This window comes from Syngnathus typhle, linkage group LG9 (genome assembly GCF_033458585.1).
Source record: "Syngnathus typhle isolate RoL2023-S1 ecotype Sweden linkage group LG9, RoL_Styp_1.0, whole genome shotgun sequence".
In the NCBI taxonomy this organism is placed as follows: Eukaryota; Metazoa; Chordata; class Actinopteri; order Syngnathiformes; family Syngnathidae; genus Syngnathus; species Syngnathus typhle.
Window position 1 is genome coordinate 10,180,750 of NC_083746.1, and position 13,622 is coordinate 10,194,371.

At 42.8% G+C, this 13,622-nt stretch overlaps 2 protein-coding genes across 4 annotated transcripts in view; both read right to left on the reverse strand.

The window, feature by feature from the left end:
- Positions 1 to 3,695: 3,695 nt before the first annotated feature.
- Positions 3,696 to 6,261, reverse strand: sp5a (Sp5 transcription factor a). Its single transcript, XM_061287179.1, has 2 exons — positions 5,871 to 6,261; positions 3,696 to 5,070 (listed from the first exon to the last, which is right to left on the reverse strand). Exons 1-2 carry the CDS (start codon positions 5,919 to 5,921, stop codon positions 4,015 to 4,017), a joined length of 1,107 nt encoding a protein of 368 aa, XP_061143163.1. The 5' UTR covers positions 5,922 to 6,261; the 3' UTR covers positions 3,696 to 4,014.
- Positions 6,262 to 8,029: 1,768 nt separating this feature from the next.
- myo3b (myosin IIIB) overlaps positions 8,030 to 13,622 on the reverse strand; it is a 45,281-nt gene continuing 39,688 nt past the window's right edge. For all 3 annotated transcript variants that reach the window (XM_061287951.1, XM_061287953.1, XM_061287952.1), the window contains 2 exons: positions 13,418 to 13,561; positions 8,030 to 8,143 (listed from right to left, as the gene is read on the reverse strand). In XM_061287951.1, the coding sequence (XP_061143935.1) occupies positions 13,432 to 13,561 (130 nt within the window). In that variant the 3' untranslated portion in view covers positions 8,030 to 8,143; positions 13,418 to 13,431. The remainder of the gene's footprint in view (positions 8,144 to 13,417; positions 13,562 to 13,622) is intronic.

Below are 13,622 nucleotides of genomic sequence, written 5' to 3' on the forward strand. Positions count from 1 at the left end.
TGTTTCAGGGATATGGGAGGAAGGCAGAGTACCCCAGAGAACACCTTAACTCCACCCAGTAGGGTCCAAGATTCTAATCTGGGACCTCTGGACTGTGACGTGCTCAGTCGCAGTGCAGCCTCAGACCATTGCATGCGTCCAAATTTATGGCAAAAGTTTCTGGAAGGCCTTTTATTGTGCCCCGGTGCACCAAGCAAGGTCTGTAAAAGCAAGTTGGAGGCGTTTGGTATGGAACAACTTGCACAGAACCTTGACCCAAAGACGATAAAACACGAGTGAGAGCGTGGATTGGGCGATAGGTTCAATATCACCCACCTCTCACAAAACTACCCACAAACACACAACTATAGTATATACTATAGTAAAATAAAATATAATTGAAGTTAAAGCAAAAGCGAGGTTGAGGCCATTTTTGTCTTTCGGGAGCTGCATATAAATGTCCGCAAGAGGGCGCACAATCCAAATGGAGCATGAGGGAGAAAATCAGCAGACACCATGAGCCCACTTGACTGTCATTTGTCCTACCTCATATGATCATGTCATCAAGCACCAGTGACACTCGTGGATGCACCTTAAGGAGGTTTAAGGTTCGGCTGGAGGGTGACAAAGATAAAGCTGGCAAGCGCCCATCGCCGTTTAAACATATTCATTTATTCAATGCAGATGTAAATCAGTTGTGAGGAAAGTCTCACGTATTAATTCGACTTTAATCATTGCGTGTTGATGTATGAAAGACGGCGCTCAGCGTGAGAGTGACTCTGCTGACCCTCTTTTTACACCAACCTTCATTCAGCATTTTAAATCAGAGCCGGCCGGCATGAAATTCACTGTTGTGTGTGTGACGCGTCAAAGTCAGAATCCAATTAGACCATTTTCACGGTTGAAATACTCAGTCCTCCCTTAAAAGACAATTAAAATATACAGAAACAAAATCCTTTAATTTTCTCCCAACATTGTAAATCCCTCAAAATGGCTGATTATAATTCGAGGAATAATTTGGCAAGCTTTCTCAGTCTTTTTTTTTTAAGCAAGCAGTTGAACCTCATCTAAAGTGGCTTCTCTTGCTTGACGGTTGGCACATGTTAACAAAATGTCCCCTGGGAAAATATCTTCTTGTCATGGAATCAAGAACAGTTCGACCACAAATATTTACTGTTTACCCTTTTCATCGTCGTTTTGAGCAGCAGCATTGTCAGCAACATTTTGATTATTGACGTCATTGTTTGGATTGCATCATCATTTGAGATTGCATTTCTTTTTAACTATGTTATTTCTTTTACAAAGACTTCATTTTGGGATCTTTTAGAGTAAAAACCACATTTGTTGCCCTCTCGAAGAGTGAGCAATGGATTTAACCAATAAATCTCTGTGACGTCACTTCACTGTTGCGCTGTTCACATTGACCCTTTGCATTTAATTGAATTGAATTGAATTGAATTTTATTAATTTAATAACCAACTGAAGTCGAACAGATCATTGTACCTTGATAAGTCAAAGAATGCATTACGGTAGACTTCCGCGATTCAAATCACTTCAACATAGTGACTTGGTAACAAGATGCCACAAGCGTCACATTCATATAGAATTGCTTTGCAAACAGCAAACAGGTGAGTTTTTCAAAAGCACTTCAAATGGTTGCGGGTGTGTAGACTTTTTATATCCACCCTTATAAAACTATAAAGGACATAATTTGATTTCTGAACTGACCAAGGGTCACCTTGCTAGGACCACAGAAAAAGCCAAGAGGAGAGTGGAATTAATCTGCTATGATTTTATGCAAATGGAGTTTGTGATGACTGATTAGAAAAGAAAACGGTGCTCCTCAGAACTTATGGGAGGAAATCTCTGCTCTTAAGATCTTTCGTTAAATTTGGCAAAATCCACTCAAAGCCGCACCATGGGAGGAGTCAGGAATTATGCCCCCCCACAGTGACGGAGAATGCCGCTTTGATTGGACAATGAGATGAAAATCAGAGGCAAACAAAAGCCCTTCTTAGCCGTTCAACATATCCATCCATAGGCCGCCCTTCATAATAGGATCAGAATATTTGGATAAAAATGTTACAGTTGGAAGGGAGGTTTTCCTTTGTGGACCCTGCCACCCAACCCCCTCTTTTTTTTAGGTGTCACTGTACTGCCTGATAATATTGATGTGGGGTGTTTTTTTTCCACAAAGATATGACTAAATACAGCGTTGTGTGAAGTAAAAGAAACATAGCTAGCATATTTACTTGTGGTTTTGTCTAACCATCTCCAAATTAGCTACAAAACAACTTATTATTTAAAAAAAAAGTTTTCAATTTGCTACACTGAAGTCAAAGTATTTGACCTGGGGTGTGCAGACTTCTGTTTCCCAGCTACTTGTCATAGTGAAGTGAGAATTTTCACAACCTAAGTGAGCCTTACCAAAATGAAATAAAAGTCCACTCTGCTTTGACTGCTTTTTTTCGGGGTTTGAAATTTTGTTTGAGGTTCCCGCTCGAGGCTCCAGTCAAGGGCTGTCAGCCACTGATGTGTTGACCTCGGGGCATTTCCTGCCATTTTCCTTCCAGTGCAGAGATGAGAGACGCCACTGTGCTTTTCTCTGTGGATCAACTTTCGTGCTGTCTCTTTCTTTTCAAGAGGCCACATGCTTGAACACAAGAAGACAATAGAAGAAATTAAATTAAATGCTTTGGAATGACAACTACTGACAGTGGGTGAAATGTAAATATGTAAATACATTGTGCAACGTTAAATTACAGTAGCAGAGAACCCAAGAGATTTTTTAATCACGAGATTTTTTTATATACCCGATTAAATAAAGTCTTCTTAAAATATTAAATGAATTATACTTAAAAGTTAAATACAACTGAACTGTACTTGCACAACCATTCTTTAGAAATTAAAGTCAAGCAACAGTTTAACCAACTCGTTGCCCCGAGTCATTGCGACCACTTGCAGAGGGGGGCGCTGTTGAGGCAGGGAAATAGATAGTAGTTTGCACAAGGTTTTCTTTCAGGTTAACTTTTTTTTTTCCATTGATAGGATACAAGACAAGGAGAACAAGAGAGAGGGTACCCTGGCATGCACTGAAGAAGGATGACATTGCATTTGCTCAATGGAGATTGAAATTCAATGTTCGGGCACCTGATTTTTAAACATCAAATGAGAAGGACCATTGTCATGCTTAAAAGACGTCATATCTACGGAGCTAACGTTTTGGCTAAGGGTGCCGAAATCTGAAAGTCTTTAGCATCACATCACACACAAAAAAAATTGTAAATGTCAAGTATTCACACATTTACCTGGGATGACTTTTAAAGATGAATGCTGTCTTTCCCCCTAACTGTGACAAACAAAATATTAGGAACACCTCCGAGTGTAATACAACGATCAAGCAACACATTTGATTATTTTTGTCAAGGCACAATATTTTTACGGTCAATCTGTGGTATGATATTTGAACAGCAGGAACTTTGAGGCACACAAACAAAACTTATTTTTTGTTCTAAACGGTGCTCTAAGTTGTCCAATGGTGGAGTTAAACAGAGAAACCTGCCCAAACGCAAAAATTGGACAGACCCAGGGTTGTTTGGCACAAAAAAAAAAAACAGCTCATTTTTTAGGGTTGTTTTGTACTCAAAAATGGGTTGTAATCAGCCCCATTTAACATATAACTAGCGGTGAGGTTAATGAATTCTACAGACATATGGCAAAATGTTATATATTCTTTATTCTCACATTGTATTTGGGTCATCTCAACAATAGCAAACTTTCTCAAGAGCATGCTTAAAAACACCTCCCCATGGAGCAAAAAAAATGACACTTTTATTCAACAAAAGCTATTAAATAATATTTACAAAATGGGGGGGAGGTCTTCGATTAAAGACCATAAACTCTCAAAGACATGCTGCAGCGATTTCAAACCTCTTTGTGGTCATTAACACAGCCAGAAATTTTGTCGTGATGGAGAAAAAAAGCTCACCCCCAAAACGTATTGCACTAATGACTTTTGTGTTTTGAACATGAGGGTCACAGAAAATGATTCCTCGAGTCCTCCCTCTTGACGTGCTCCACCGCCGCCTTGTCCACGCACTTGCTCCTCTTGTTCTGGTGTGTCTTGACGTGCTTGGCCAGGTGGTCGCTCCGCATAAACCTTTTGCAGCAGTCCGGGCACACAAAGCGCTTCTCTCCGGTGTGAGTCCTCAAGTGTCTCTGCAGCTCGTCCGAGCGCGTGAAGCTCTTGCCGCAGAAGAGCCAGTTGCACACGAAGGGCCGCTCGCCCGAGTGCCACCTCAGGTGCGCCTTCAGGTGCGACGTCTTGCCGTACACCTTGCCGCAGCCCGGGATATGGCACACGTGCTGCTTCTTCTTGCCCGGCTCGTCGCCCCCGCCGGAAGCCGACGCCGACTGGCAGTTGGGGCAGCGGCACCTCCGGCAGCGGCGTGCAGTAGTCAGGGGCGACTTGGTGTGCAGGAGGGCGGCGATTTGCGTTTGGTACTGGGCAAAGTCGGCCGTGTGGCCGTGCAGCACCAGGCCGCGCTGCAGTTGGAAGCGGTGCGGGTGGGCCACGTGGTTGCCCTGCTGCAGGCTCCACCAAGGGATGTCCTCGGTCGGGTTAGGGGACAGCTGTCTCTGGCCCGCGTGGCCCGTGACAAAGGTGGGCATGGCGGGCGGGATGGGGGCGGGCGCCGCGTAGCTCACCGCCGGCACGTAGGTGGGCGGGCAGGGGGACTGCATGGAGCACGGCAGCATCTTTACCGGCGAGAAGTCATACGGGTAACCGGGATCCGCAGGCGGGGTCAGGGGCAACTCGTGCGGGGAGCCAAAGGAGCCCAACGGCTGGGGCTTAGAGGATAGTCCAAAAGTGGAGTTGCCGGGTGGGCTGGTCTCGTTAGTCCACGGGTGGAACAAGCGCGAGGGGGAGCCCAGCGTGGTGGGGTCGTAAGGGACCTGGAGGAAATCGGGCGGGCTGGAGCCCGGCGGGTGGTGGTGATGGTGATGATGTCCGATGCGGTTACAGGTGGCAGCCAGGAGAGCCAGCGGGGAGTGCTTGCAGTTCTCTGGGGAAGAGTTGGGGGTGCGGTCCTGGAATGTGGGGGGAGAGAGAGACAGTTTTCAGTGGGAGGGGAAACTTGACATGGTCACTTCAATAGGTACACCACTATCTGTTGTGATATGTTTGCTTCATAGACTGAACGAGGTCATAAAAATATTAGCAACAAGCTATAGTGCAACTGAATGCAAACTTGTGAAATTAATTTATATTGGGTTGTCGATCTCATTAGCGGAAAAAGTTTCCGAAATAAGCAAAGCCTTTTAAAACGATTTACTAGTTTCGGTTTATTAGGGAACCAATGTATCAGAAACTATTCTCTTGGAAATGTAGTTTAATTCGACATCACTAAAACTGCGCATATTGTCATCATAGCAACTTTAACTATCAAACTGTATCTAAAGTAGTAAAAACAATTTTCTTTGAGATGTACATTGAAAAATAAATAACAGCAATATGGATTAGAACGCAATTTATAAAGCAGCATTTATATTACTGTAAAAGTATAAGAAATACCTCTGGGAGATGTAGCGTAGATTGTACACCACTACAAAAGAAAACTAACATTTTAGATTATTTACAACTCCAAGAGTTGTTTGAAAACACTTTATATAGGTTACAAAAATATTGTTAAACAGGTCATAATTTTAACAGGACGCTCTGGACAGGTGTACCCGAATGAACTCTCCTGCCAGAACAGATTATTTGTTTGTTCTCCAGAAAGTTTTGACTTGACTTCGGATCAATTCTCAGCTTCCATTAAAGTAAAAATAAAAAACGAATCACTTATTTTGTACTATAAAAAGTGGCCCAAAGTTGGACCAAAACGAACCTGCAGAAAAGCTTGAAGCGTCTCGTTCCGCAGAACAGCCACTGCTGCCATGGTCCTCCTCCGCCTGGACAACAAACGCGCAATTCAAACGCGCCTCCAAAGTGTCTTAAATTCAAAAAGGTCTGCGCATCGGTGTCGAAAGAGACAAAAAAGTCAGTTTGGAGCGAGCACCCGATGCGATGCCTTCCTCTCCGGCGGATCTCCTCGCACTATCTGACGCGGCGGCGGTGGATCACTTGAGAGAACGTGATAAGCACTTTGGTGGGCTGCCAGCCACTCACAAATAAGATGGCAGACTTTGAAGTTTGCTGCTGTCCAATCATCAAAGAATGGCAGCTCTCTGAGAGAAGCAAGCAAATCCTTTGAATCCACAAAGCTACTATGGTGTGTTTGTGGTGCGGGATAAAGGAGCTGATTATTAGCGAGGGGAGGCGGGGGAGGGAGGAGATAAAGGCGGGACAATTAATGAAGTAATCACTATGTGGGAAATGTATATAGACAAATAATTGGATTCCCCCCCCCATCAAAGCCCCCCCCCACATGCCGCCCGGAGAGCCCACCGTTGGGCCGCCCAAGTCATCTGATCCGCTTTTTGTAATTAAGGATTTGTAGTAGAACTCCGAGCCACAATGTGACATTGTTATCTCAGGAGATCTCAGAAAACTCGATGGGGGACGATACATCAAGTGACTTGAATTTTTCATCTCTTCAGCATCGGCGTCTCTGTTCTAGTTTGCTGTTTTACACTTTACTTGTTTCAATCGTATGTTTTTATCATTTTTAAGATCAGAGTCATTCGCTCATTCCTTTGGCACAAATCTCAGTTTCACTTAATTGGTCTAAAAAGAATCTTTTCAAATTATGTCTTTCTATGCCAGCCCCGTATAGTGACATGTAGAACAATTAAATACTCGTCCACTAGAGGGCAAACATACTCATTTCGTAATTAAGGCTAAAAATGCAAATAGTCTTGTTGTAAGATATTTTTCAACTTGTCACTGTTTAGTTAAGTGATTAAGCAGCATCAAAAGCGTTACAATTGGTTTTAAAGCATTCTTTTTCACTCTCATAGTTTTATGAAGTGAAAAGTACTCTTTCTGAAACTTGCATAGTTCCGAATAGCAGCTGCGTGACGGTTATCAGGCTTCCCCCAGCCGAAACAATCACTGTACTCTCAACCCAGTTTGGAGAGGCAGATTTTTGAATTAGATGTGTTCCTTTGATGGGATTAATGTTCTTAGTCCTCTCCCACGGCTTTCCGCACACAGTCATGAGGGGGAGTGGGATTGGGGGGGGGGGGGGGCCCTGCTGGGCTCAAGTCATGTAAGCTACAACGACATGAACGGCATAGTTGCGTATGGCCGAGTGATATGAAAACTAGATTAAGCTTGGTTACAAGAAGTGGAGGCAAAGTGACAAGGCAAAATTTGCCAAATCTTCAGAAATGGGGTGACTACTGACTTTTTTATGAACTACAAGCATCACGGTTACTGGTTACATCAAATTGCTCATTTTCCCTATATGTTGGCCCCTCTGCTACGAAAACGATATTTGGATCATGTAAGTTAAGTGCGTTGACTCTGCAGACCAGCAGCTTTGCCAAATAATCGATCTCTTCTTTTGAGCTGCTAAAGTCAACTTCTTCCATTTTCATGCATTTCAATGGCATCCCAACGGCCAGGCGGCGCTTTGAAATAGTTTGGGAGAATTTCCCAGAGCGTGTGCTCGACACAATGTCCCGTACCCGAGGTAATCGACTTGCGGAAAACCTTTACCGTCTTATGGCCACGCTTGGAGTTTGACACTGGGTCACATCAGTAGTTGTTGGCTTGACTCAAAGTTTTCCTGCTGCATAATAAGAAGCATACCAGGGAGTCAATTTAAGTCTGAGTAGATTCAACCCTGTCTGAAGTATTCCAGCTATTTTTTTTCCCATAACATTCAACAGGTGGAACCTCTTTGCCACTAGTCTTGAACATAAAAGGCACAAATAATGGCAAAACTGTGTTGCCCTCAAGACAGATTAGTTGTGTAGTCTTCAATTGCACAAAACTCATCTAAGAAACAGCAGGTGGCAACTTCCGAAGGTATCGTTTCATTTTTTTTTTTTTCTCGAAAATTGAGAAAAACATTAACAACCAAATCACAATAAAACCGCATTTATTTGTGTCATATAAAACATCATTTTGTCATAAATAAATACAAATGTGCATGAGATGTAGTTTGTTGACGCTTTTTGGTTCCAGGTTGACTTTGCTGGCGAAGAAGGCAATCTGCAGAGGAAAAAAAGAAAGAAAGAAACACATTACCCCAAAGCACCTGTATGAATTTTCACAATTAGCATTTGCTTTAGGTCATATTTAGTGTGAGCTTGTAAATTTTTAAATTGTCTAATTTGGATTTTTGACTTAAAACGTTAAATATATTCCATACGTATGATTATGACCCAAAGATTGTTTCGAGATACGTGTGAAAATTCTTTTTTTATTGGAGAGATGCACAACCCTTATCTATATATACGTACGTATACCGTACGACTTAAAAGTGTGCTTTTCAGCAGTTGCGATAGTTTTGACGGGTTGGAAAAAAAACAACCTTATCATTCTGTATTATCTGCAATTAGACAGAGAGCCGTGGAACTTTGTGTTCTTCGACAAGAGATATGGGAGTTGAAGGGTGGGTGGTTCATATCCTGTGTGAGAGAGGAGAGGGCTGGGTTGGAGAGAGAGGAGAGTGACGGCGGGAGGGGGGAGGGGGTGGGGGGGCGCTGGAGGCTACGCGGTACTTGAACCGCTATAATGGTGTCTCGTATGAGAAAACATCTGTGAATTTCCTCAGTGATCGACAACAAAGTGGAACTCGGAGCAGTCACTCAGCAGACCTTTGAAGTCTCAGTCTGACAGAAAGCCGCCATTGTTCGCGGCCCCCCGACACACAGAAACTCCGACTTTGGTCTCCCCTAATTTTTCCCTGCAACGCGATACAAGTCCACCCCCACCTCGCCCTCTTGTGAGTCTATGAAGTGGGAGATGTGTGCAAATTCACCAGCAAAGAGCAAAAAGACCCCGGCCGGCAATGCACAGCTTGGCCCGGGGGTCACGTAAGGCGGGACGGGTCATTGTACCTTCCAGCAGCCCACCCTGGATGTGATAATCCGACACTAAAAAGGGGAATTCTCCTGCTCCACCCGCAACGGGCACACTTGCGGTTGGCAGTGGAAGCGAACAATAAGGCAAAGCGCTTAAATCGTAAATCATTTTTCCATATTGAATTATGTGGAAATGGTTCTCATCTGTTCCAGCCTTAACCAGAAAACAACAAAAAAAGGAAAATATCACATGGCCACTGGGAGACTGTATAATATGATTTAAGTAATGTGGGCAACAAAGAAGAGTTTCACCACTACTGTGACTCAGGAAAATATGGAAAAACGATCTCTCTGAAGTGTCACCATCCCAAATTTCCCTCATATCATTTAACTGCATTTTTAAAATGTTTACGATATGATTTCATTGCGTTCTTCTGTACTGAGCTCTTGTGAATTACGCTGCCGTCTTGCTTGAACTCACAAATATTCAAATTGTTCAACTGCAGGGATGTTCCACGTCAGAGGTTCCGATACGCAAATTAATTTAAAAAAAAAAAGTGTGGAAAATTGAATTTTATCTTGAGTCCAATCCAAATTTTGCTCTCCCCCTTTCGGCTATAACAAGTTTTTCTGTTATGCATCCCGGACCAAAACAAGTCCACGATGATTCTCACACTGTTACCCGTCCAGTGTTTATTCAGTGGCAGCTGGTCGCGCCATCTGGGGACGCAGCGATGAGGCAAAAACAAAACAGGTTCCACCTTTGGCCATGCCAAGTCTGCTCGTGCCCTCCTTGCTCTACAAACTGAAGAAAGCTAATCACAATTTCACGCTCTGATTTGTCAAGTCCCATTCCAGCACCGGAGGCACTGAGAAAACTTTCAAGTCAGTGAATTTCATGGCGCACAGGATAACAGCTTTTACATACTGCTTCTATTGTTCTAGAGTAGTGGTTCTCAAAGTGTGGGCCGAGAACCGCTAGTGGTACGTGGGCTCCCTCTAGTGGTATGAAAAAGAATCACTGAATATCACATATCAGAATGGCGCTTAACACTATGCCCAGTCTAACTTCTTATACCTTTTTAATATAAAGTACAATTTTAACTTTTAAAGGACAGTACATAAAAACTAAATGACTATTACACGAAGGTACTACATTACAATATTTTAATGTTAGCTGTTATGGTAGCATTTGGCGTCTTTTATGAGCTGATGTTTGGTGTAAAAAAAAAAATTGCGAACCACTGTTACGCTCTAGTGAAACGCGACCTCATCTCCAAATAAAAGAAGAATTGTAATTTAGGTTGAAACAACTGGTCACCGCTCAGATTAGCAAAGAGCAAACTGTGACCCCCCCTATTCTTTTTTTTATGTCCGTGCTAATGTTAAGAACAAAACAACACTTGGAAACCCCTCGACTGACTGCAGGTGTGAGGAAGCTCCAAACAAAAGCTAGCGTAACCCTAATGGCATCTTTTGTCATTAGCGAACCTTTGATGCTTCTTTTATCCCCTTGTTGCTCGACACCTCCTTGCGCTCCCTCTCGTCGCCCCGCTCCGACACTTTCTTCATTAATGCTGTCTGCGGGCAATATTCTTTTGCTCTGAGGCCTCGACGCACATCTGGCACCCGGCTGACGCTGGTGTTTGTCCATTTATTCACTTGCAACCACGAGGCAGCAAAGAGCATCGCAATGTCTGCCTAAATCCTGTTTAAATTTTAGATTCAACCCATCCCTCTGGAACAAATTATTTCTACTAAAAATAAAATGCACGCACAGTTCAAACAAAATAAAGGTGAAACAGAAAAGATTGCTCTTGGGATGAAGTGAAAACGTAGACCTGTTGATGTAAATAGATCCAACGTTGAGTTCACAGCAGCTTTCGATAAGTTCGCATCGAGTCCAATGTGCGCTGTCTGGATTTGGAACGATTCATTCTTCACTGAGGTTTGCAATAACAATGACGTATAGCACAACCCAGTGTGATGAAAATCGGGCTCATCTGGATATCAAAAGCAAGTAAACTGCATTAAAACAGTATTTGAAAAGCTTCACATGAAACGGCGGTATTCAAACTCTCCCTTTGAACTGAGCGGATAGAGAAGAGAGGACAATGTCGGCCTAATCGCGTCCTCGCTTTGAAGTAAGACATCACTGTTAGGTGAAACGGTACGTATGCTTCTTCACAAAATAAAAGCTTTTCATCGTTTGTTAAGGCTGCAGCTCCAACGATTTCCATAAAGGTTGTTGAAAACTTTGGATAAAAATGTTAGGGGGGAAAGGAATCTGTGTTGTATTGAATGCGAGCTTTCATGAAAACTCACTGGGAGACAAATCGCGAAATTACACAGGATAGCGCCGGCGGTAACGTTAGCCGGCAGTAACGCTCTCTCACGTGCCAGATGTTGGCACATTTAAAGAGCTAAAGCAAGAAAGGAACACGATTTTATGATGTTGCATAAAAAGAAAACAATAAAATAAAACAGGTGCCTAGCGTTGAATGCTAACTTGCGTTTAGCTGTTCACCTGCCAAAAGCTGCTAACACAGGAGTTTGCAGTGGTGAGACATCACAAAAAAAAATATCGGCTCTTAAGCAGATTCATCGTCTATTTGTACAGTACATACAAGTTAGGTGTATTGTTTGTGTTATCAATGGCTAATTTAGCAGTTTTCTGTTAGCCATTTTATAATGCTAGCAAAGCTAAGGCATTGTTTTACTAGCATAAAAGTCCCATCAACTGTACCTAGTGTTTTTTTTTTTTTTTTAACACATACTATCTACTCAAGTACTGAGTGTGAGTAAGTACTTTTGCCATCTCTGTCAGTTGGCCAGAAACAGGCAGGGAAAAAATGTCTACCATATTTCATAACATCCCTCCTTTTCACGTGGCGCGTCCTCTGACGCCTCCGCTCATTTCCTTGCTTAGGCTAACGCAGGCAATCAGCCAGGGTGTTAATTTGCCAGCATAGAAACTCCCACACTGGCTCTGTTTGTCATCACGGTCCAACCTTGTTATTCACAACCAGTGGGGCCTATTTGAAATTCTCTCGGTGCTAGAACGGGGCTCAAATTAATCAGGGGAGCATGATCACACTTAATTGATTCAGTGTACTTTTAAGATGCACTACAGGGTGCCGGGGTGACCTATTTCAATATGCTCTTCAGAGGAACCAACTATCCCAGCAAGGGAGTAATTATTGCAGCCTCGGAGGTGAAAAGCTTCTCAACTAACTATATGACATTAGAACGCTACCAGTGGACTATTATGCTTTGATTTTATTATTATTATTTATTTTTGCTTCTTTACAGATAGGACCATGAATCTCAGAAATATCCAAAGTACGACCATGAGATTACCTTGAATTAAATCAGGTGGCTTCCATTTTTTGTGCATCGGCATGACTGAAAAATACAACTTTTCCGGTACAAGTTCAGTGTCATTTAACTTTAGAAGTAATAACCAGCTTTTAAGTGCTCAATTTCTTTGTTGCTTATTTGTTAAAAAGCTTTTGAAGAAAGTGTTTTTATGTCTGCGCTGTAGTCCAAAGGTGGAAAAAGCAGACGGTTGTAAAAGCAATGAGTCTGCGTTGACCTCTATGGTACTAAAAAGTGGTGTTGGGTGATCACCTCAGGCCACTTTAAAGCCAAGCTGCTGCGCTATCTAGGCAGAGCGCTAATGTTTTCCCCTCTGAATATAAGCAAGATCAGATCCTCAGTCATACCACCCTACTCTTCCTATTAAGATCAAAATCTCCTCTCAGGCCCTCGGGTGTCAACAAAGACAGATACAGTAAATGATATGCAAATTGAAAGAGGGAGGAGGGGGAAAAAAAGCTCAGCAAATCAACTCGCCAGGCCTAAATTTCCGACACAAATTTCAGTATTTAAGGAGGAATTTGCAGTAAGGTTGGGTTGGGGGGTGTACGGGGGCTGAAAGATCTTGACGACTGAAAGATCTCAGTGAGAAGAACGTGTGCTAAGATTTACGAGCTTCAAAAGGATTTGTCTTTGGATCTGTGTTAAGACAGTCAATGTCGTGCTTTTAACACTACTGTGTTTGAGGCCTTGAGTAGCAACGTTCACAGACGATTTTTTTTTTCTTGAATTGGTTTGTTTTGCTTAATTAAATTATGCCAGTATTTATTTATATTATATTTATTTATACTACATTTATTTACATTTCTATTATTTATATTTATATTATATTTATTTATTTATAAGTATTTATATTTATTCATATTTTCTTTAATTATGGCAAACTGAGTGTTTTGTAATTTTTCTCTCAGTGAGAAGCCGGCGGTGATTCATTGCACTGAAAAATGACATCATAGTCTCAACGTGATCTACAAGACAGTCGTCTCTGTCGACGTTCTGCGATCAGAGAGGATTAACAAGCCAAGGCGCCGGTCGGCCACACGTCCAACAAGAAGGATGTTCTTTGGGGTGTCTGTCTTACCGGCTGACGCGATGTCAAGGCTGAGCTCCAGTTAGAACGGGCGGGCGGGCGGGGGCCGGGCTCTCGTACTCTTCTTCGGGGATCGACTCCACCGTTGACAGTAATTTGTAATACTCGTCCTCTCCGTCCAGCACTTTGATTTGACTGCAAGGAAGACGACAGGTTAGCTGTCATCCCCGTGGAAAATTCCACCCAGGGGAGTTCT

Coding starts and splice junctions, on each gene's coding strand:
- sp5a (XM_061287179.1), bottom strand. CDS start 5,921: ATGGCAGCAGTGGCTGTTCTGCGGAACGAGACGCTTCAAGCTTTTCTG. Junction 5,071..5,870: donor CGCTTCAAGCTTTTCTGCAG/GTTCGTTTTGGT, acceptor CCCACATTCCAG/GACCGCACCCCCAACTCTTC.